Source organism: Colletotrichum destructivum, chromosome 9, assembly GCF_034447905.1.
Source record: "Colletotrichum destructivum chromosome 9, complete sequence".
NCBI lineage: Eukaryota > Fungi > Ascomycota > Sordariomycetes > Glomerellales > Glomerellaceae > Colletotrichum > Colletotrichum destructivum.
Genome location: NC_085904.1, coordinates 1,059,619 through 1,080,864, shown reverse-complemented (window position 1 = coordinate 1,080,864; position 21,246 = coordinate 1,059,619). Strand labels below are relative to the sequence as shown.

General features: G+C 57.1%; 6 protein-coding genes across 6 annotated transcripts; 3 read left to right on the top strand and 3 right to left on the bottom strand.

Annotated features, from left to right (window-relative positions):
• Positions 1-179: 179 nt before the first annotated feature.
• Positions 180-3,272, bottom strand: CDEST_13451 (Putative Phosphoribosyltransferase domain, glutamine amidotransferase type 2). The gene is made up of 13 exons (XM_062929607.1): positions 3,135-3,272; positions 2,998-3,063; positions 2,734-2,860; positions 2,590-2,632; positions 2,365-2,511; positions 2,129-2,281; positions 1,689-2,050; positions 1,607-1,623; positions 1,339-1,546; positions 1,262-1,278; positions 1,122-1,199; positions 1,034-1,061; positions 180-953 (listed from the first exon to the last, which is right to left on the bottom strand). Exons 1-13 carry the CDS (start codon positions 3,156-3,158, stop codon positions 661-663), a joined length of 1,563 nt encoding a protein of 520 aa, XP_062785658.1. The 5' UTR covers positions 3,159-3,272; the 3' UTR covers positions 180-660.
• Positions 3,273-4,132: 860 nt separating this feature from the next.
• Positions 4,133-6,965, top strand: CDEST_13450 (Putative heterokaryon incompatibility). The gene has a single exon (XM_062929606.1). The coding sequence runs from the start codon at positions 4,349-4,351 to the stop codon at positions 6,557-6,559; it is 2,211 nt and encodes a 736-aa protein (XP_062785657.1). The 5' UTR covers positions 4,133-4,348; the 3' UTR covers positions 6,560-6,965.
• Positions 6,966-8,760: 1,795 nt separating this feature from the next.
• On the top strand, positions 8,761-11,048 carry CDEST_13449 (Putative S-adenosyl-L-methionine-dependent methyltransferase superfamily). Its single transcript, XM_062929605.1, has 9 exons — positions 8,761-9,175; positions 9,248-9,390; positions 9,461-9,502; positions 9,566-9,629; positions 9,684-9,717; positions 9,778-9,790; positions 9,844-9,933; positions 10,026-10,368; positions 10,454-11,048. The coding sequence occupies exons 1-9, from the start codon at positions 8,909-8,911 to the stop codon at positions 10,697-10,699; spliced, it is 1,242 nt and encodes a 413-aa protein (XP_062785656.1). The 5' UTR covers positions 8,761-8,908; the 3' UTR covers positions 10,700-11,048.
• Positions 11,049-13,394: 2,346 nt separating this feature from the next.
• On the top strand, positions 13,395-14,923 carry CDEST_13448 (uncharacterized protein). The gene is made up of 3 exons (XM_062929604.1): positions 13,395-13,854; positions 13,914-14,067; positions 14,163-14,923. The coding sequence occupies exons 1-3, from the start codon at positions 13,632-13,634 to the stop codon at positions 14,917-14,919; spliced, it is 1,134 nt and encodes a 377-aa protein (XP_062785655.1). The 5' UTR covers positions 13,395-13,631; the 3' UTR covers positions 14,920-14,923.
• Positions 14,924-14,963: 40 nt separating this feature from the next.
• Positions 14,964-16,425, bottom strand: CDEST_13447 (Putative glycosyl hydrolase, five-bladed beta-propellor domain superfamily). Its single transcript, XM_062929603.1, has 3 exons — positions 15,994-16,425; positions 15,696-15,884; positions 14,964-15,622 (listed from the first exon to the last, which is right to left on the bottom strand). The coding sequence occupies exons 1-3, from the start codon at positions 16,336-16,338 to the stop codon at positions 15,110-15,112; spliced, it is 1,047 nt and encodes a 348-aa protein (XP_062785654.1). The 5' UTR covers positions 16,339-16,425; the 3' UTR covers positions 14,964-15,109.
• A 1,363-nt stretch (positions 16,426-17,788) lies between these two features.
• On the bottom strand, positions 17,789-21,246 carry CDEST_13446 (Putative glucose-methanol-choline oxidoreductase, Cellulose-binding domain, fungal; the record flags this gene model as incomplete). The annotated part of the gene is made up of 9 exons (XM_062929602.1): positions 17,789-17,797; positions 18,049-18,353; positions 18,470-18,745; positions 18,877-18,968; positions 19,043-19,185; positions 19,272-19,886; positions 20,001-20,852; positions 20,924-21,102; positions 21,192-21,246. The coding sequence occupies 9 exons, from the start codon at positions 21,244-21,246 to the stop codon at positions 17,789-17,791; spliced, it is 2,526 nt and encodes an 841-aa protein (XP_062785653.1).

The window sequence follows — 21,246 nt, the reverse complement described above, 5'->3', positions numbered from 1 at the left end:
GGTCTGAGAAGCTCGTTGGCCCATCAAACTGAATAAAAGCATCGTAAGGTTCACCTCTCATGAATCCCGAGTTCAGTATCCATAGGAAGACCTCTCTTGAACACGTTGTACGGTCTTGACTATCAGGGGTATGCCAAGACATCGCAGATCTCAGGAACGTCTTCAGTAACAACAACTCCAGATTTCTTTGAAGACAGCTACAGTCCTACTGGTCCCCCCAATTCAGCTATTCAGATTTGAGCCTCTTTCCTCAAAGTGCTACAACTATAGACTCTCCGTCCTCCGATGAGACTGTCATCAGGCCTATCTACCCTCACGGCTGTTGGAAGCATCAACGTAGAGCGCAGACAAGCTGCCTATCGTTACTTGAGTGAGCACATCTTTCGTTCCGTGGCCGACGAGGACGTTGAAAAGGATACCTCCAGGCTTCGGCCATACCAAAGATGGCACCAGCCGAAATCCCGAGAGATCGGTGTACTGTAACAACAAGACAGCTGACGGCGCAACACGCAAAGCAGCTGAAGTCTACGTCCACATCACCGCCAACTCGGAAAACCACACGACTACTGTAACTGATCACCCTTTGTCTTTTTTTTTGTCTATCCTAAGTTTATGCGCGAGCCTTACCTTACGAACCAACAAACCAAACCCGGGGGATTTCTACACGAAGATTGCGGCGCCGCTATCCGACGCAACGACGGTAGACCGGAAGTTGTCGTCGCGCTTTCCCTTGCGCAGATCGCTCAGCTGGTCAAAGTAGCCGTCCGGCACGTCGGTGACGTAGCGGCCGCAGAAGACGCCCACCTCGAAGTCCCGGACCTGGCTGCCGCTGTCCGCCGCCTCGAGGCATGCGGCCTTGAGGCCGTCCGGTCCCTCGAGGTCCAGGAAGATGACATCGTCGGCGTCGATGTGCTCGGCAATCTCCTGCCGCGTCTTGCCGCGCGCGATCAGGTCTTCACCAATAGTCAGCCTTGCGTCGCGAAAAGAATATATGGGGGAGGATCATGTCCCCCCCTCCCGAGTGGTTTCTTACCGGCAGGATCAGCGAGGTCGATGCCATACTGCATTATACAATTAGCGAGTCGTTCTTATCTGCAGCAAAAGAGCAGCGGTGGACTCACAATGTGCGGGTTTGTGCACTCGGGCGAGCTGGAGACGAACACGACTCGCTTGGCTCCCGATTCCCGGGCCATTTGAACCTGAGTCATGCATGTCAGCAATGCAAATTTTCTGCTTGAAATCCCTCGAGTGAGGGACTTACGATCTGTCGCGATGTGGCTAGCAAAAGTTGGTCAGCCTGAAGCTCTCCTTTTGGAGACGATTTTACTCGGTACTTACTACCCCGGACGAGACTGTCGTCCACGATGATGAGGTTCTTGCCCTCGAACTCGGACTCGATGGGCGAGAGCTTGCGGCGGATACTCTTTTGACGCATAGCCTGGTTGGGGAGAATGAAGGTGCGGTGAACGTAACGGTTCTTGATGAGGGCGGTCACGTATGGCTTGCCCAGCTTCTGGGCCAACGCGGCGGCGGCCGTGTTGCTCGTCTACACAGATATGTCAGATGGTGCCCCATGCACGAGAAAGAGACTTTGCAGTTGATGTACCTCGGGAACTGGGATAACTGGAAGGCCAAGTTAGCACTCTTATAGGCGTAAGGACAGACGGTATGGGCGGGATATCACGTACTCGCATCAATCTCGTCGATGCCCTTATCGCCGAGGACTTCTCTGATCTTCTTGGCCAGCTTCTCTCCCATCATCTGCCGGCTGCGGTACACAGAGATACCGTCGATCGTGGAGTCGGGACGGGCCAGATAGACAAACTCGAAGGAGTCCGGTGTGTACGACTTGGGCTCGACGATCTGGCGAACCTCGACGGAGCCTCCCTTGGTGATCAGAATGGCTTGTCCGGGCAGCACGTCCGTGATATCGCCGAAGCCGAGCTGCTTCAGGGCAACGGATTCCGAGGCCATGAAGTAATCCTTTCCACCCGGGACGGTGGTGGAGGGCCGAGAACCGATGCAAAGGGGGCGGATTCCGTTGGCGTCTCTGTTTTTCCAGGTTAGATTAACAGGAACAGAGAGACAAACAAGCAATCAGAAACAATCAGAACTGGGTTGAACTTGCCTGAAACCGAGGATTCCAAAGCCGGCAATCATGGCGGTGCAAGCAAAGGCTCCCTGGCACTTTGAGTAGACGTCACCCAGGGCGGTGAAAATGTCGTCTGACACGGCACGGGTCTTTCCGAGCTTCTGGAGACCGTGTGCGAAGATGTTCAAGCTACAAGACAAGGGGGTTATTTATTAGCTCAGTTCAGCTCTTCCCCCTTTCCCACCATTACCAGAAGAGACTGAAAAACTTACAGCAGCTCAGAGTCCGAGTCGGAGTTGACGTGCCGAAGAGCCTCCTTGTCAACAAACTGGCGCAGGTACTCGGTGTTGACCAGGTTGCCGTTGACGGCAATGGAGATTCCAAAGGGGGAGTTTACGTAGAAGGGCTGGGCCTCGGCGCTGCAGTTTTCAAATTTCAGTCAGCCGTTTCTCCTCTGCTTGAAAGACATCGTGTCATGCTCTCGGAACAGCACGTACGCCGAAGACGTTCCCATCGTGGGGTACCGCAGATGTCCAAGACCTGCAGACAGTCATTTTTCCCATCCCGTTGCCACGTTCCCAACGCACATGTGTCACCCGACGATGACGATGACGACGACGACGACGACGACGACGACTTACCCATAAAGCCCGGGAGGTGCTGGAGGCTGCTGCCGTCGGCGAAGACCTTGGCTGCCATGCCGTTACCCTTGTAGTGGTACACCCTTCCCCCTTGGCAGACGGCGATACCGGCAGCATCCTGTCCACGCTGTTCACACGAGTGTCAGCATAAAGACATGGAGCATGGGGCAGAGAGCATAAGCATGAAGCATAAGAGCACGAAGCCATCATGAAGCATCGTATGACATCATAGGCCGCAGACGAAGAGGGTCAAGCGAGACATACGTGCTGGAGCAGGTAAAGAGACTCATGCAGGTCGATGGCGGCTGTAGTAGCCTTGGAGTCGGCCAACTAAGATAAGGGTCAGTCAGTATTTTTTTGAACTGATTTTTATACAACATGAAGAACAGGAGGCAACGTACCAGAATGGCGCTTACGCCACACATTTTGAGATAATTTTTGTCGTGTAAATGAGGCTGACTGACGATATAATATTTTCAGATGAGAGGCGTTGGCGGCGTCGGCAACAGCAGCAGCAGCAGCGGCAGCAGCAAATGAGCCAAAAATGGCCTTTGGAAAAAAATTCTCTCACCTCCGACACCGTTCCAATGAGGGGAGAGGCACGTGACGGGTGTCGTTGGTGTGGGTCTGTGCGGCGCAAGCACTTTCCTCACAGGTCACAGTGACCTGACTCAGCTTGGCTCAACTCAGCAGGTGCACTGGAGCAAACAAATCATGACAAGTACTTACAGTGGATTCACAGCATATTGCAGTACAAAGGCAGGTGCTGGCAGGATAGAGGCTGTCTTGTTCCTTGGGACCTACTACTGGGCAGACTTGTGGTGTTTGTTTTAATTTTATCTAACCAGGTATTTAGAGAGGTGTCTGTGCTAAGGTAAAGTTGACTAGTAGTTCAACACGCCTACATCGCACACAAAGATAAGATTAATGACAAGTAATATAATGTGAAAATGGTTTTACTATGGATACAAATAGAGTAAAGATAATTCACATCTTTATGCCTTTCCAGTTTGTCTTTCAATCACTATTCAGTCTATTGACTCTAGACTGAATATTATCTCAAGACTCTGTGTGTACGGATACTCTGTATTTGCCGTTCATTCTCGATTTACTTTCACCACTCCTGAGCATCTATCTTGTGAACCCAGCCGTTGAAGAAAAAGAAGAAGAACAGAAAGACAACATGACAACTTAAAAAAACAACCAGTTCTTAGTCATTGATCAGAACGTCATATGAAGTAAAGGAGGAAACACTCACTGACGCCATCTCTCGCTGTACCCAATACCTTCATGCAGAAGGATCCACGGTCCCACAAACCCATGTGAATAATACACTCACTTGGGGGTTGGTTGGCTGCAGAAACCAAGCCGTTTCGTCAACCTCCGATAAGCCAATCAGTCGCCAAAGTCCCCAGGCTATGAATTGGTCAAGTAGATGTGGTAACCAAGTAGCTTGAATCCTTTAGGCAGCTGATAATGTACCTCCCGCCATCGTCCATCCTATCCTCTCTTCCCCGCCCGTGGGCCGCCGACACGGAGGAAGGTTGACCGTCCTGCAAACACATCACACCACGCCACATGCATTTCCCTGCAAGCATCCGTAAATACAACAGCGATGTCTCGAGCAATAGATATGGGCTCGACACAGGCGGCGCTGGAGCATTATGTCTACTCTGAATTGCCAACGGAGAACTCGATCCGGCTGATCCAGATCACCCCGGACGAGTCAAAGAGCCAGGGCTTTACCCTGCAGCTCAAAACGTGTACCTTGGACGAGGCACCTCCATTCTGGGCCCTCTCGTACACGTGGGGTTCGTCGGACTTCGACGACGGCTCTGACAGTCTCACCACCCCCGAGACTCGATATGTCCAGGTTGAATGTGAAGGCCGAGGTCTCGAGGTCGGCGAGACCCTCTTTGACTTCCTCACCCAGGTCAAAGACGACATGATCAACGTTTCAGGGTCACCACCACAGCACCGGACTCCTCCTCGTAATAATACAGCCAGCCCCCGGCACCGTCTACTATTTCCCGCCAACCCCTTGAACCTGTGGGTTGACGCCATGTGTATAGACCAGCGCAGCAGCCGCGAAAAGTCCCACCAGGTCCAGCTGATGGGCCGCATCTACGAGGCCGCGCGCAACGTCGTCGTCTGGCTCGGCAGCGCGGAGCCCAACGACAACGTCTCCTGGGTCTTCGACACCTTCGTCCCCGTGATACGGGCCGAGGCCCGGTCGAGCGCCACCGTCGCCCTCCTGCAGGAGATCGGGCCCGAGCTGGACCACCCGGAGGCCACCCGGCTGCTCGGGAGGGACTTCTGCGACCGCTGGCGCCGCTCGTACCCGGACTACTTTGCCTTCTTCCTCCGAAAGCGCTGGCTCACGCGCGGCTGGGTCGTCCAGGAGGCCGCGCTGCCCGCCCCCGCCGACATCGTCCTGCAGTGCGGCGGCGCGCAGTTCTCCTGGTCCCGCGCCAACCGCCTCTCGGCCTTCATCCTCATGGTCCGCTGGGACGCGGAGCTCATCGGCCGCCTGGGCCGGCGGTTGCCGGACTGGGAGAGGCGGCCCGGCACCATCGACCGCCTGTGGAACCCCGTGCAGAACTCGCTGCCCGCGTTCGGCGGCGACACGGTCGGCCGCCGGATGGCCGAGTGGCAGAGGCAGCGCTGGGGCGCCTCGACGGACGAGGAAATCCGGCACGCCGAGGTGCTGCACACCTTCCACAGGCTGCGCATCTACCGCTTCGAGAACCCCGTCGACCACATCTACGGCGCGCTGGGGCTGGTCGGCCGCATCCTCGGCCCGCGGTACGAGCTCGGCGTCGTGCCCAGCTACGGCGTGCCCGTCGAGCTTGCGTACACCCGCGTGACGGCCTGGCTGCTCCCGCACTTGCCGAACCTCGACGTCCTGGGGCTGGCGGGCATCGCGGAGGGCCGTCGCGAGAACCTGCCTTCCTGGGTCCCGGACTTCTCGTTCCACGGGCCGGGCCACTATGCTTCGCTCCAGAGGCTGAGGCAGCTTGCCAACGGGTGCCGTCCCTTTCACCCCTTCGATGCATCCGGCACGCACGTGGCGTCGGGGAGGCACGGGGCGAGTAGTGAAGAGCCTGCCTCCCTCACCCTCCAGGGCGTTCTCATCGACGAGATTAGGGAAACGCGGAGCCTCGAGCAGTCCGGGCACGGCGTCATCACCGACGTCTCGTGGCTGCTTGATTTTTGCGAACAACGGGGCTTCTACCGGCCCACGGGACAGCGCTTTGCTGAGGTGGCCATGGCGACGTTGACTGCCGATCTCGAGCCGGAGCAGGGCTACGGGGATGACTCCGTGCAGTGGGTGCGGCGGTGTATCTCCTACAATGCCGCCACCGGTCATCAGGGCGGGCCAACAGACCCGGACACGTTTGATAAGCTGAGGGCGAAAAGCGCACATCCTGGAGCTGGAGATCACGATGACCCGTTCATCACGCTGGGCGATGCCCTCGCGATGTCCGCCACGGAGGACTTTGTGTCGCAACTGACGGACGACCCTGTTTCCAAGATTGTGCAGTTCATCACCCCAGGGAGACAGGTGCTGGAAACGAAGGAAGGATATCTGGGCCTTGGACCTGCGGCTGCCATGGCCGGGGACGAGGTCTGGCTCATCCAGGGGAGCCGGATGCCGCTGGTGCTGAGGAAGACACCCGCCGGCACGGTAGCCGTTGGCGATGCGGAGGGAACAGGAGGGGGCACGTATGCTCTTGTCGGCGAGACATATCTCCATGGTGTCATGTACGGGTCCATGATGACGAAGGATGTGATCGACAGCTTTCGACCGGTTGTCCTTTGCTAGATCGACCGCGTATTTACCGGTCCCAGAAAGTGCCGAGGTACGGCTTACATTGCAGCAAGGTTCTGCGTGGCCACTCCAGCATTATAGCAGATTCTCTTGGCGTCTGGATGGGAAGTGAAATAACGCTGGAGTGAATTGCTGTAGTGGCCATAGGTTGTGGGTGCCAAGTATAGCATGTAACTGACGCCAAGGGCTTGCGTCTCCATTTCTTCAAGTTCTGAGATACTAGACTAGATGCTTAAGAATGCAGTGCAGGGTAAAGTGTGTAACACAAAAGGGAATGCCGAGGTTTCGGAGCACCATACTTAGTCACGGTGTGCTCGTAGCTGGATGAGCTCTTACTAGAGCAGACCCAGGATTCATTATAAAGGGGTTGCAAGACCTGCCATACCCTGTCTACATTTGAGAAACGGGGTCTGGTGTTATTTTGAATCGTTTTTGGTTGCTGTCATCAAACCGTGTCCGCAGCGTTTGGGGCTCGCATGCGAATAATCTCGTACATCAGCCGGCGCCATACTTTCGTCCTTCAGAGGGCGCGACGGCGATGTCTGCAACAAAAAAGACTTAGACTGAACTTTTCTTCGTGATTTTAGAGGTCTTTCCTACTGCATTAAGCAAACACATTGATAAATCTCTGTTTTGTACGAGTTGTAGCCACGGCCCATGCCCTCCCACCCAATCGTGAACTTTGGGGGACATGGATTCCAGCCCAAACAGCGAGAGACCAACCAGCTTTCCATCGACGTGAGAGGTTAAGGGGTACATCTAAAGAGCAAGGAGCTTTGTAGCGTGGGAAAAAAAAGAAAGAAGAGTATCGCCAATGCGTTAGAATTGCAGGTTTCGCATATGTTGAGGATCATGGGACACTGAAAGAATGCCAGAGTAGCTTTTCAAAGGGTGGGCTTCTCGCCAGGCCCTTGTTGTTCCCGCAAAGCTGGAAACACCAATATGCTACTCACTTGCATCACTCGTTTAGAGTAAAGTTAGGTTTGTCCAAAATGTGATACAAGAGAAGGCGCTGCAACCCCCCCGAGGATTGGTGATACCGCGGGCACTGCGGCGGCGGCCGTAAGAAAGATTTCGCGAATGGTTCTCGACATCGAGCCAACCGGCGAGCTGTGAGAGTGTTGCCCGACTTAAGAAATCGTACGAGATTGGCCGTGAGGGAGACGGTCATCTGACCCCAAACATCTGACTCCGGGCCCCCGAGAACCCACCACCGGGCTTCCGATCGGTCTTCGCCGGGGTTTTCCGGTCTTTGCTGCCGGTTTAGACACTACCTGCTTCCGTCCCGTGGCCATCGGACGTGTGGGTCTAGACGAGGGCTTCCTCCAGAAGGGTTAGGGGTTGTGCCGGTGCCGCACATGCCTTGGATGGTCGTGGTCAACGTGGGCGACTTCATCGGCGCCGATCAGGAAATGACGGTGGGCTTTGTCCCCAGTTGCTTAGACCCCGGCAAGTAAAATAGGACTCATGAGCCGATCAACGGCCGCGAGTACTTCGAGATGCAGCTGGACGGGGCTTACCAAGGATGCTGCAGTGTTCCTCGAAAACATGGACTCCAGGTCCAGACCTCGTTGCTCGTCGGCTGTTTCTGTCAAAGTCGCAGCTTGTCGGGACTAAAAGTCTCCTCAAAGAACAACCCATCCCCTCGCAGCGTCGTCCCCACCGACAAATGCCGCGATGTTCACGTGGTTGGCCCATTCCGCCGATGATCCCAGTGGTTGAGATCCTCTATTCCCCCCCCTCCAAAGGTTCGTTTTTGTGATGAAGGCCGAGGACTGTAGCATCGAGGGCCCCTTGGCCCGACGACTTGGCGTTCCATGACAAGTTGGAAGGGCCGCCGGGCCTGGAGAGGCCGCTTCCTGAATGAAAGCTGACCCCAACAAACTGGATCCTCCCCCGACGACTAATGGCGACGCTGGAGAATTTGACAGGGGGGAGGGGCAGGCACCTCGCCCCGAGATGGTAGGATGGACGGGAGGATGCGGTGAAGAAAAGGCGGTTCAGCTGAAGAATTCCCATGGCTCAACATCTCATCCATGGGGCCATCATCCATGGGCCATGGGGCCTACATGGGGGGCGCACGTCCACGTCAAAGAACACGCGCGTTACCCGCTGTGGAGGTTTGGGCCGGGGGGGGGGGCATCTTCTTATATTAGACGTGGACAGGGACCGGGGACTGTCGTCGTTGACTCGCGTTCACGTTTCCGCCCCCTCTCCCAGTGTGTTCCGTCAACTCAATTTCTTCCATTCCTTGACTTTGCTGACTCTTCGAGATCCGGAATCGTGGTAGGGAAGATTTGAGTGAAGTTCAAACGAACTCAAAACATTGCAGAACCCGGTATCATGGCCTCTCAACAGCCTGAGCAGTCCGAGCAGCCCGAACAACCGCCGGCGGCCGCGGTATCGGCGCCATCGACTGCCCCTGTCGAGCAGGAAGAAACAACGACCGAGACCACCGCCACGACAACTGTAGCCCCAGCTCTAGCTCCAGAGACGGAGACGGCTGCGGCCTCGCCGGCTCCCGCCGCCCCCGTCAGCGAGGAGGCGACGGCAACTGATGCCGAGACGGCCGGAATTCTCCCCGCTGAGCACTGGGTGCAGGCGGCACGAGTCAGTTGACTCCATTTCCCGGCTTCCCCAGTAATGATGGCCCGAGAACGTGATGATTGACCGGACTGCTAGGACGCCGGCGATGACGGCGACGCCGACTCCGCCCTGGGTGACGACACGGCGAGCTCCACGGCGTCGCTCACCTCGACCATCCTCCAGTACCGCAAGATCCACGGGAGGACGTTCCACGGCGAGGTCGGCGACGCGCAGTACTGGTAAGGTTTTTCCTCGTCCCGGCTTCGTCGTGCCGGGCTTCGGCGTGTGTGGCTAACGTAACGGTGATAGGGGGAGCAACGACGAGCCGCAGAACGAGGCCTGGGACATCAAGTAAGACGAGAGACGCACAACGAAGCCACTGTGACGAGTGTCGAGACTGATTCCCTCCGGCAGCCATCACCTGCTCACCCTGTCGATGGGTGACAGGCTTCACTTGGCACCGCTCAACAAGAACAAGGTGTGTAGTGTCGTTGACCAACTGCCTCATCTTGCCTGGCTGACTTGGAAGTAGTTGAACAAAGCTCTCGACATCGGAACGGGAACAGGTGAGATAGCAAAGTCTTTGGCCACCCAGTGCTTTAGCTAACTTCGTTCCTCTCATACAGGCATTTGGGCTATGTGAGTATAAGGATTTTTCAGAAAGACTATCGCAGGAGCTAATCCGCAGCTAGCGACTTTGCGGATGAATACCCCGAATGTGAGGTTATCGGAACCGACATCTCACCCATCCAGCCTAGCTGGGTCCCGCCCAACTTGAAATTGTGAGTGAGCCGTAAAACCCAACCGGACGCCGGGCGCCCTTCTCGAAACGCCGCCCCTCCGAGGCTGACACACACGGGAAACCCCCTCACAGCGAGATCGACGACTGCACGCGCGAGTGGACCTTTGAGCCCGAGACCTTCGACTACGTCCACATCCGCTTCCTCGTCGGCAGCATCCCCGACTGGCCGGCGCTCTTCAAGCAGGCGTACCGCGCCCTCAAGCCCGGCGGCTACCTCGAGAGCTTCGAGGTCTCGCCGGCCATCCTCAGCGACGACGACACCGTGCCCGAGACGAGCGCGCTCGGCCAGTGGGGCAAGTTCTTCGAGGAGGGCGGCCGCAAGATGGGCCGCACCTTCATGGTTCTCGACGAGCACCTGCAGCAGAGGTCGATGGAGGAGGCCGGGTTCGAGCACATCACCGAGTGGAACAACAAGGTACGTCGGCCGCTTGTGCTGGTTTGAAAGAGGGGGGGAGAAGGGTATGATAATACATGTACAGGAGGACTGACTACATTGCAAGGCCCCCATCGGCAGCTGGCCCAAGGACCCGGCCATGAGGGAGATTGGCGAGTGGGCGCAGCTGACCCTCCTCTCGGACATCGAGGGCTACGTCCTCTTCATGGCCAACGTCATGTCCACGTGGTCCCGGGAGGAGATCCAGATCTACGCGGCGCAGCTCCGCCGCGAGATCCGCTCCGGCAAGCTCCACGGCTACTACCGCCAGAGAGCGGTCTGGGGACAGAAGCCTCTCCGGGCTGGTGCGTAGTGGGAGCGGCTTTCCCGACAGCGTGGAGTTGCTCAGGAACTCCGGACTGGCAGAACTAGGGTACTATGACGCGGCATGTCCAGTATTGCGCCGCCTGTCACTAGACGATGGCCAGTCCGAGAGACAAATCGATCATTGACCAAAAAAACATGGCTTTCTGGTCTGGTTGTCAAACTACTCCGGGCGTCGGCTCGGGTGCCCTCGATGTGGAGAGCTCGTTGATGAGGTCGGCCCTGGCCAGTTGTAAGAGGTCTTTCGCGTCGGGAACTAATGCGAGAAAATAGGCCAATGAAGTCAGGCAGTGTCCAAAAGAGAGAATAAAACTTGGCAGAAGATGCCTTTTGAAACCGTCATACATGATACAGTCAAGCAGCAAGTGTCGTGATTTAGAACCCTTTCGGCAAGTAGCTACAAGCAAACATGTTTCCCGTCTTTTTATCTTGCTTTGGCGGTTGCTGTAAGCTTAAGCTTACACCTGCCTTTTGAGAGCATGGGACGCAGATAACCGAGTGTATTAGTGTGCTTTAAGGTCTGCGGCTAACTGTATAAAGTAAAGTGCATCTTGGGATCTACATATATAGTATGTAAGTGTGTTGTGACTTGTCTGCAATATCAATGAAGCCAGGCAACGTTTATAAAAGCTGGGAACGCCCAGACAGGTCTAGACTGGACCATTACAACATTGGTTCTATCAGTCTTTGTTGACCCTTGATGGTAAACGAGATAGTCTAGCGATGTGACGGCTGTTTAAATGAACTGGCTGACGCGCTGAATGAGCCGGAAGGTCTCCTAAGCATTTCTAGCTTTGCAAAGTTGTGTCGAGACATGTCCATGCGGAAAGGGCTCACCTGTCCTTTGCACTCTTGGTGTCCTTCGGAGTTCTGCTTCCTGATACGGTAACCTGAGTGTTCGGTACAATGTTGTGGACTTGACATGTCAATGTGGGTGCTGGATAAGACAAAACTCTTATAGTCGATTGGGAAGGTGGACGGTCAGTGGGCCTCATGGGTGGTTTTGTATCCAAACTTGGAATCGTTTCAACATGGTGGCGTTGAAAGCGATCGTCGATTGCTCACAGAGATGAAAGGAACACTGTAAAAGACGTCGATGTGGCTCGTCCGCGCATAAACGATGTCGCTTGTTCAAAAGGATGTGATGCTTGCTACTTGTCACCGCAGGAAACCCTTTTCAAGTTGCATTTACCCATGATTGACAGAGGACAAGTCAACATGCTATTCAGGCATTCAATGGTAGAAAGGAGACCTTGAAGTTGACTAGGCTGCAGTCATACCAACCTGGACTGCACAGGACTACTTGAATAAACACGGAGTAGGCTAGTTTGCTGGTGGACCTGGGGATCCGAGTTGCTCTGTTTCTGTTTGATGAGGGAGACGATGCTCTGCTCTCCATGTTGATATTATCGGCGAGTCATCGATAAAAATGATTCGAAAAATAGACTTGGGCATCCGCCGGTATGATCTTGAGTACAAGAGGAAACAAGGATTATGCAGTGGGGAAAAAGAAAGGGCTGGAGAATTCAGAGAGTGATGAAGCGTCAGGCGTCATGAGATAGCATTATTAGCTGATGCTAATTGGCCAAAAGGAGGCTGTCAGATGTAAGTGATGATTCTCAGAGTACCTGCCACGCGTGACGCAACGCGGCGAAGTGAGTGAGAGGGAAGGAGCATGCAGACAGACACAGGTGGTGATAACAGTAGAAATGGAGAGAATGTGGAGCTGAGGTTCGATCCCATTGGTGGGGAGCTTCACCATGAATCCGCACAGCGCTGTGGAACAAACCGGCCAATGAGTGAGCCGGAACGTAGCCAGCTACAGTGGAGATGGTGGGGTAGTCGGATGGGATGGGAGCTTGGACCTTACCTTAGGTACCGGACGACCGGTCGCACGTAACGGGCAACAGTGGGTTGGGGGCGGCCGTTCGCAGCCCCGGTTGCTCCTTCCCAGTCCGACGGTCCTTGTGTCCCTGTAATTGTTGCTGTCGCTGTCGCTGTCGCTGTCCATCGATTTGTCCGCATCCTCGTCCTCTTTGTTGCTCTCCCTCTGTCTTTCCCCCCCCCTCGACAAGCCGCCATCATATGTAACCTTGTTTGTTCCGTTACGTCTCGAATCACCAAGCCCAAGGAAACAACCCGTGTTCGAATCAAAGACGACAACGAACATGGCCCTCGACGTGAGCCTCGGATTGAGACGAGTCCTCTTTGGTTGAGTGTTGTTCAATCGGAACCAAAAGGGGTTCCGCACCACGGAGCACCCGCACGACCTCGACCCGACGGCTTGGGCGATGGCCTCGACCTTTTGATGTCGGTGCCAGCGTAGTCGATTCGATCCTTCGCTCCGTCGTCCGCCATTAGACATGATAAGTCTCGCATCCCGTCCTCGAGGCTCGAAAGGGCCCAGCCAACGACGCCCCGTCCACGTCTCCCTTGCCCAATCTCCTCCAAGAGGCACACCATCCCAGCCGAGAGGCCAGCTTAGAGGCGCAGCCCGCTAGATTGGACAAAGCTGGCCCAGTCTCTCCTGCAACTCCAATAACGGCTGTTCCTAATGTCGGACAGCCTACCGCAAAGTCCTCCTCTCACTCGCCCGTGTGGCTGTCCGCGCCGCGGGCTGCCCACCACCTCCTTCTGCGACTACTGCTGTCGTCCACCTTGTTCTCATACTTCATTTGGTCCAGCCCCAATTATCCGCACGCGAGGCTCCTGGACCAGTTTGCTGCTCCCGTATTTTCCTCGCGAACTCCTCCCCTTTGACATTCTCAACAAACTATCCACGCTCGTTACTGGACTCTTTGCTGGCTTGTGGCTGCATACAGTGTTCTGCAGTTGACCTGGACTGGGTCCCCTCTTCATCGCGCCGTTTTACTTACTCTCTTATTTGGGTTGTGTTATTTTGACCTCACACTGCTGCCGTCATGGTCGCAATACGCGTTGCCGTGATGCTGACAGCGCTGCTCCTCCCGGCTGTAGCGCTCAAGATCGGCCGTCACGACATGCCATTTGCTTCCCAAACACTCAAGGCCCGAGACGAAGTCGGCGACTGGCATATTGCGCCGACGTCTCCTCCAAATCCACGGTTAGCAGCCATGGCGATCAAGAGACAAGAAGGCGGCCCGACGTGCGGATACTACGAGTACAGTATGCCGTCGCCTCCTTGACCATCTCTCAACCTTGTCATACTGACATATAGGAAACAGATAGTGAGGCGTTTGATTGCTATACCGACCAGGCCTGCGTGACAAAAGACGGCTATTTCGGTTGTACAGCAGGCTCGCAGCCCTTCACGGCTTGTCTTGACGCCTTCAACTCTTTGTGTAGCCAGACCGCTCAGGGCCTCGGTACTCTCTGTTGGTTCGTTCCGAATCTTGATTCTTACCCCATCGACGACTCAGTCTCCTCATATCATTGCATACCATTGTGCCCGTTCTGATGCTTCACCATGATAGCAATTTCAACACCGACTTCCCCCTTTGCGTAACCGCCCTCAAACCAATCACCGACAACAGCCTCGCTACCACCATCACCGGCTTCCGTTGCGGCAACAACCGCGCCAAGGGCAGCAAGCTTGTCCTCGAGACCAAGGGCCAACCGACGACACCGCAGACCACAACATCAACTTCAGCCTCGGCCTTGTCTTCGGATTCAACCACAACGGCGACGGCCTCCACCACCCAAAACATCCCCGCAAAGACCACCACGATGGACCCCTCTCCTGTCCCTTCGTCCGCCACTCCCGTCGGCGCCATCGTCGGCGGTGTCATTGGCGGCCTTGCCGTCATAGGCTTTACCATGCTCGGCGTCGCCTGGATCTGGGTGCGCAATCGTCGGGAAAGGAGCAGCGGCTCTTCTGGGGCGCCAGGCCTGGTGAACCAGCCATATACATACACCCCGATGCCTCCCGCCGGTGTCCCATCAGAGTCTCGGTCCCCTCAAGCGCAGTCCTCCTATGACATGACATCCTACAAGGGCTTCTACCGCCAATCGATCGTCGACTCACTCGACCATGAGAGTCACTATCACTCGGCTCCCACTGTGGCAGTCTTCACCCCGACGGCCTCCGAAGGCCTGTACCAGCCAATGACCGCGGTCCACGGTACTGTGCCTGATGACCGCCGGCGTTTGTCTGTTGTACACTCCAGCAGCCCGGCAGGGGCCGGCGACAACGCCATGGAGCTCCCTTCGGAGAGGTATGACCGATATTAAAGATGAGAGACTGGATTTGGATGTCAAGGACCACGAACACCGCCATGACGGATGGGAGAAGTTGACGGAGAATACCCGGGCGACCGAATATCGTGTCGCCCAGCGTTCGATGAACATTATTTTTGCATATACAGCTGGTCGGTCCCAAGACGTTATTATTTACACTAACATTTCCATGTCACCACCATGTTCAACCCCAGCGGCTTGTCAAAGCATCGTACGCCGTCTTGTTGATGGGCAGCACGCTACCATGCCTCAGCCCAGTGGGGAATCCGGTTCGCGAGCTCGCGGTCCAGCCCGAGTTGCTGGCCACGTTGGTCGTCTCGTACGGACGGTAGCCGTCGGCACCGTAAAAGTCGAGCAGGACGTGAGCCTTGCCGGCGACTTGGTTGTCCCAGTAGGCGGCGGGGCCCTCGACGCCGCTCGCGATGATGGCGGAGCTGCCGCCGGGGCGCGTCCAGGTGCCGAAGAGGCCGGTGGTAGTGACCTCGACGAAGACGGTCTTGAGGCTCTCGTCCTTGAGGAAGCGCACGAAAGAGCGGCCGTCGGTCGAGGTCGGCAGGATGTTGAGGTCGATGATGTTGGTGGGCGACTTGTCGATGTAGGTCTGCGGGGCCGAGAAGGTGCGGAAGTCGGAGGTGTAGGCGTAGCGGATCACGATGGGGCCGGGGGCGCCGGTGTGATTGGGGTCCGATGCGGGATACTGTGGTATTGGTGAGTCCCCGGGGTGTCTTCCATGGAAAGGCAAGACAACATAGATGCTCAGCATGACTTACAAACTTGGATGCCCAATGGACGAGGTACTGGCCCTTTGTCGGGTCCCAGATGGCTTCGGGGGCCCAGACCATGCCGGCGTTGGCGTTCTCGACGACGACGAGCCTCTCAGCGCTCCAGTTGACGAGATCGGTGCTCTCCCAGACGAAGATGCCCTTGGACCCCTGTCTCTGGGCCGCATCCCAGGTCGTCTATATGGGTTACATCGAGACGACGATCAGCACGGGTCCTCATTTCACAGACGCCGGGGTCATGACTCTCTCCGGAACACGAGCTCCCTGCGGGATGATGGGGACCTACCTTTCCGATATCCAGGTCCGTACCGACAATGTACCACTTCTTGCCCTTCTCGGCGCCGCCACCCTCGACGATGGCCGGGTCGCGCACGCCGCCGGTGCCCTTTGTCGGGCGGATGACGGGCGAGCCGCCATTGAGAGTGCGGAACGAGTTGGGGTTGTTCCCGTTGGAAAGGTACAGGTAGACGTAAGGCTCGGCGCCGAGGAAGAAGGCACCGAGGTAGCCCGTCAGGCTCGGGTCTGCACGCGGCGCGAGGGAAGTGCCGGTGAAGTCGAGGGATTGGATTGGATTGGCGAAGGCCGAGGTGGCGGCCAGGCCGGCGGCGAGGAGGGATCTGAGAGAGACCATGGTGTGCTGGAGGGAAGAGGTATCGCAGAGAGATAGTGCGGAAGAAGAAGGGGCGAGGAAGAATCAACAATGGCCGAGACGGAGGGGCAGCTCTTTATCATCATGAGCCTACCGAAGCCGCGACCCCCGCAATCTGGGGAAAGGCCACTGTTGCTGTCGAACATCGTCATAAGACGCAAGAGAGGGGCTGGTCTCATTTAGCCAAGGATCATGACAGCGGCGGGTATCGCGACGTTGCAGCGGCGAAGCTTCTCCGCGAAGGGCCGAAGGGGGGGGGGGGGGGGGGGGGGATGCCGGACCCGAGGCTAAGATGGTTCGATGGGTCGACATGCATACAAACACACACACACACACACACACACGCACACACACACAAAGCGTTATATTGCTTAGATGCTAGATTTCTCCGTGCTGGAAGATTTGCGCCCATCGTTGCGGCGGCAAGAAACCGAAGCACATACGCGCGCGTGAAGAATGCAAGGTTCTCGGAGCTCGAGCTACAGCTCGACGATCATTCGGGTGCGGAACACTATGCCGAGCATGTCGTTTAGGAAGACAGAGGGGCATATTATTACAGATATACGCTTTAACGGGCCCCGACTAACCAACGGGCTGAGTCATTGGCAAAATCAACCTTATTCCACGCAACTTAACCAGCAGTTAATTCTCACAGATATAGGGAGAAGCCTATAAATAGCGGGATCAATCACGAATTCAAAAGAGAGAGAAGGTAAATAATCGGGCCGTCACTGTCGAAAGCAAGGCTAGAACGACTCGTCGACGGGTGTACGCTCGAATCAGGGAAATTGCATCAATTCACGCCTAAAGTTTCTTTCCCACGATGGTTCCGCGGCATCCCATGGCCATGACCCATGTCTTCCCTCGGCACGTGCCAGCTCCAAGACAGGGGGAGCCGGATATACACTAATTTGGTAAAGAAAACCTTAGAAAGAGGGGGGGCGGAGGGATAGAATTGGGACGAAGAGACTGGGGAATGATGATCCCATAGGTGCCCACTGCCGGGGGAGGGAGACATGATATTCTGACAGGTTTTCCTGCGCGCCGCTGATGCAACGTCAGTCAGTTGACGTTTTTTTGCCCCATGTGTGGGGGATTTTAGCGTGGTGCGGAGTGCAGGTTTGCCATTGGTGCGCATGGTTGGTTTTGGAGAATGACGGGCCGAGGGATATGGCGATTACCACATGCGAGGGGCAGGGGGTAAGGGGACGGACGGACAGACGAAGTGGAGTTTTATATACGAGAAGCAAGAGGCATGTCTCATTTTGGAAAGGCGGAAGCTTTGGAGAGTTCAAGAAGAAGTATGTAAGTATGTATGTCTGAATGTATGTACATGTGAATGGACGGGCAAGGGGGGGCAGAGTGGAAGAGGGCGCGTCAAGTGGGTTTCTTATGACTTGCTCTGTCCTTGCCGTTGCCTTGGAATCCCCGCTTAGAGACACTGTTGAGTACGTCAGTATCGTATCGTCATCGTCATCTTTTGACCTTCACGAGAGGGATGGCTTCGGAAGGGGTGTGTATATGAGAGTGGGTGTGAGTGAGTGAGAGAGAGTGAGTAGGTGAGGATGAGTAGATGAAGGTGAATAAGTGAAGATGAGTGAGTGAGTGAGAGCGAGTGAGTGAGAGTGAGGGAGTGAGAGCGAGTGAGAGTGCTTGGTCAAGTGAGAGACAGAGACAGCGGCAAAAACACACCTGCGAGTAGTACGCGTCCTTGAAGGTGCACTTCAGGCCGGCGGCGCACTGGAAGCTGCCGTTCCACGTCGACCCGCCGCACTGGGCGTACAGCGGCTGCGCGGTCGCGGTCGCGAGGGCGAGGATGCGCGCGGCGGCGTGCTCTGCGGCGACGACTATGTACGACGACGGGTTCGTCGTCACCATGCCCGGGAAGATGGAGGCGTCGACGACGAAGAGGTTGTCCGTGCCGTAGACCTTTGTGTTGAGGTCGACGACGGCGTCGCCTGCGCTGCGGCCGTCTCTGGTGCCGAGCTTGTTGGTGCCTTTTTATTTTGGTGGAATATCAGCGAGCGGCTCCAGAGGAGGAAGAGAAGAAGAAGACGACAATGTCGATGACAATGTCCGATTTGCTCAAGACAAAGGGAGAGACTAGACTCACCGATCCAATGGTTCGCGCGGCGGCTTGTGTACGTCTTGGGCGTGCTGTTGACGTAGTCCCGGACCGAGGTACCGGGCGGAGGGAAGTTCCAGATGAGATTGGGCACGCCGCGGAGCGAGGCCTGCAGGTTCTCGAGACCCTTGATGACGGCCTCGACGTCGTTCTGGTCGTTCAGGTACGGCTGCGTGGAGACGACGGTGCTGAGGGCGGCGTTGATGGTCATGCGGCCGCGCGAGGTGGCGCCGCGGCCGAGGTACTGGCTGATGGTGATGGCCTCTGCGGGGGACGTTGTCAGTCGTCGTCGTAGGATACGATGAGAAATATATATGATTTTGGATAGGATAGGGGTCGGTAGGGGAGGGGGAGGGATTTCGTTCGAGGACGAAAGAGAAGAGAAGCCGACTTACTGCCGTCGGGGACGTCGAGGCTGCCCTCCATGCGAGCCGTGTACTGCAGTTGGCGCGTGATGCCGTCTGCGCCCTTGATCTCCTCAAAGAATCTGGGCCAAGGGTGGTCAGCGATCCGCAACAAACAAAGACGAAAGGAGAGGGCGTTGATGGGCTTTCAACTCACAGGGGCCCGATGTTGGGCGCGGACTGGGCCAGGATGCCGCTCCGCTTCTGCAGGTAGGCGTCCTTCTCGGTGGCGTTGGGGCCGACGTAGGCGGCGTAGAAGTCGTAGAACTGCACGTCCGGGTGAGTGACGACGGTGTCGGTCTGTTGTGCGTGGTGGTGTCAGTCAGCCAGTTCAATCATCACTCTGGACAGTTACATCAGGGAGGGGGAGGTGGAGAGCCACCCACGTTGGTATGATCCTCGAGGTTGTACCCCACAGGCAGGTTGATCCACGACGAGTTGCCGATCATCGTCGGCCCGTCCGTGGTGCCCTTGACGACCTCGAGCTGGTCCGTCGGCCCGATGCCGCTGCGCAGCAGCACCTTGGCGCTCCCGAACGTGCCGGCCGACAGGATGACGCGGCCCGTGACGGGGGTCACGTTGACCGTCCCGACGTAGCCGCCCTCTTGGTAGGGCTCGACCTCGATGCCCGTGATGTGCCCGCCCGAGCGGACGACGCGCCTGACGGCCGTCCTGGTCCACAGCTTGAAGTTGCCGCGCTTGCTCGCCGAGACCAGGTACGTCGCCATGGGCCCGCCACGCTCGCCGCCCGAGTACATGTAGGGCGTCTTGCCGAACGTGCGGTTCTTGGCGTTGGGGTTGGCGTTGAGGTCGAGCTCCCGCCAGCCCGAGGTGCGCAGGCCGCCGGCGATGGCGTTGAAGCCGTTGGTGAGGTAGACCTTGCCGTCCTGGGACGGCGTCGTGGTGCCAGGGATGCGGGAGAAGACGCGGCTCGTCGCGGCGGCGACGTCGCTCGACTTCCAGCCCGAGGGGAAGTTGTAGTCCCAGTCCTGGGCGTAGGGCTGTGAGAGAGAAAGAGAGAAAGAGGGTTAGCATCTTGGGGGTAAGGTAGCCAGCCCATGAGGGATAAGGGGAGGAGGGTTGCCGAGGCGCCCCCCCTCTCGGGCTTAACTAACCTTCCACCAAAGAGCGGCGTTGATGGCCGTGCCTCCGCCGAGCACGCAGCCGGCCATCTGGTCGGTGTCCTGGCAGGCGATTCCGCCCGAGGCGCGCCAGATCTGGTTGCAGAGACCAGGCACGTCGAACCTGGTCAGGTTGGTGCCTTCGAGCCAAGCGGGCTTCATGGTGCCGCCCCATCGGCCCGAGGACGGCGGTCCCTTTTCGATCAGCAGCACGCTCTTACCTGCCTCGCTCAGCTTGTCGGCGAGCGGGATGCCGCCAGCGCCGGCTCCGACCACGATATAGTCGTACGTGCCGGAGGGCACGGGCACCCCGGTGGGTCCCGGGACGCCGGTCGCCGTAGAGGTCGGCGCCGACGTGGCCGTGGAGCCGCCTCCGCAGTTACCGGTCACGGTCTTGGTGGCGAGGGCAGCCCAGGCCGAGTAGGAGGGGTTGGCCACGGTGGTGTCCAGTCCGGCGCCGTGGATGCCCTGGTTGTCGTGCTGGGCCAAAACGATGTTGGCGGGACAAGACGGGTTGGTCGGGCTGTTGAAGGCCTGGACCCAGCCGAGGGCCATGCCTCCCGCGCTGGTGGGGATGCTTCCCGTGACGCCGTTGTGGTCCCACTGGAAGCAGTTCTGGCAGCGGTAGATGAGGGTGTAGTGCGTTGCGTTGATGGTGGACGCGATCTGCGTCAGCTTGGCGTCGCCGGCGTAGACGGGGGGCATCTCGAAGCCGGATGCCCAGCGGAACGAGGTGAGGATCTCGCCGGCGTTGGGCCATGCCACGACGAGGAGCCTGTTGACCATGTAGCCGCCAATCGAGATACCGCACCAGCCGGTGCCTTGGCCGTTCTTGGATGCGCATTGCTGAATGGTGCATGTCAGTGGTCGGGTTTGGTGGACGGTGGTAAGGGGCAGGTGTTTTCTTTTTTGCATACCAGGTAACCGATGAACTCGTTGGCGTTGGTTGTCAGGGCGTTCTCAGGCAGGGCAAAACCATAGGTCATGCCTCCGGCCGTCTGGGCACTGCTGGCCGACCAGGTGTTGAAGATGATGCCGGTTCCTGGGTCGGTGAAGGTGGTCGGGACGGGGGACTGCGCGGCGACTCCATCGAGAACTAAGACGTCCGTCCGTCTACGTTAGCTGGAAGCCATTATAGAAGTGTGATAACCGCAAGAGTCAGTCAGTCAGTCAGTCAGGACTTACGTGGCGTAGCCGCCAGAAGGGCTGCTAGAGCACCGGTACGGCTGAAGAGCTTCAT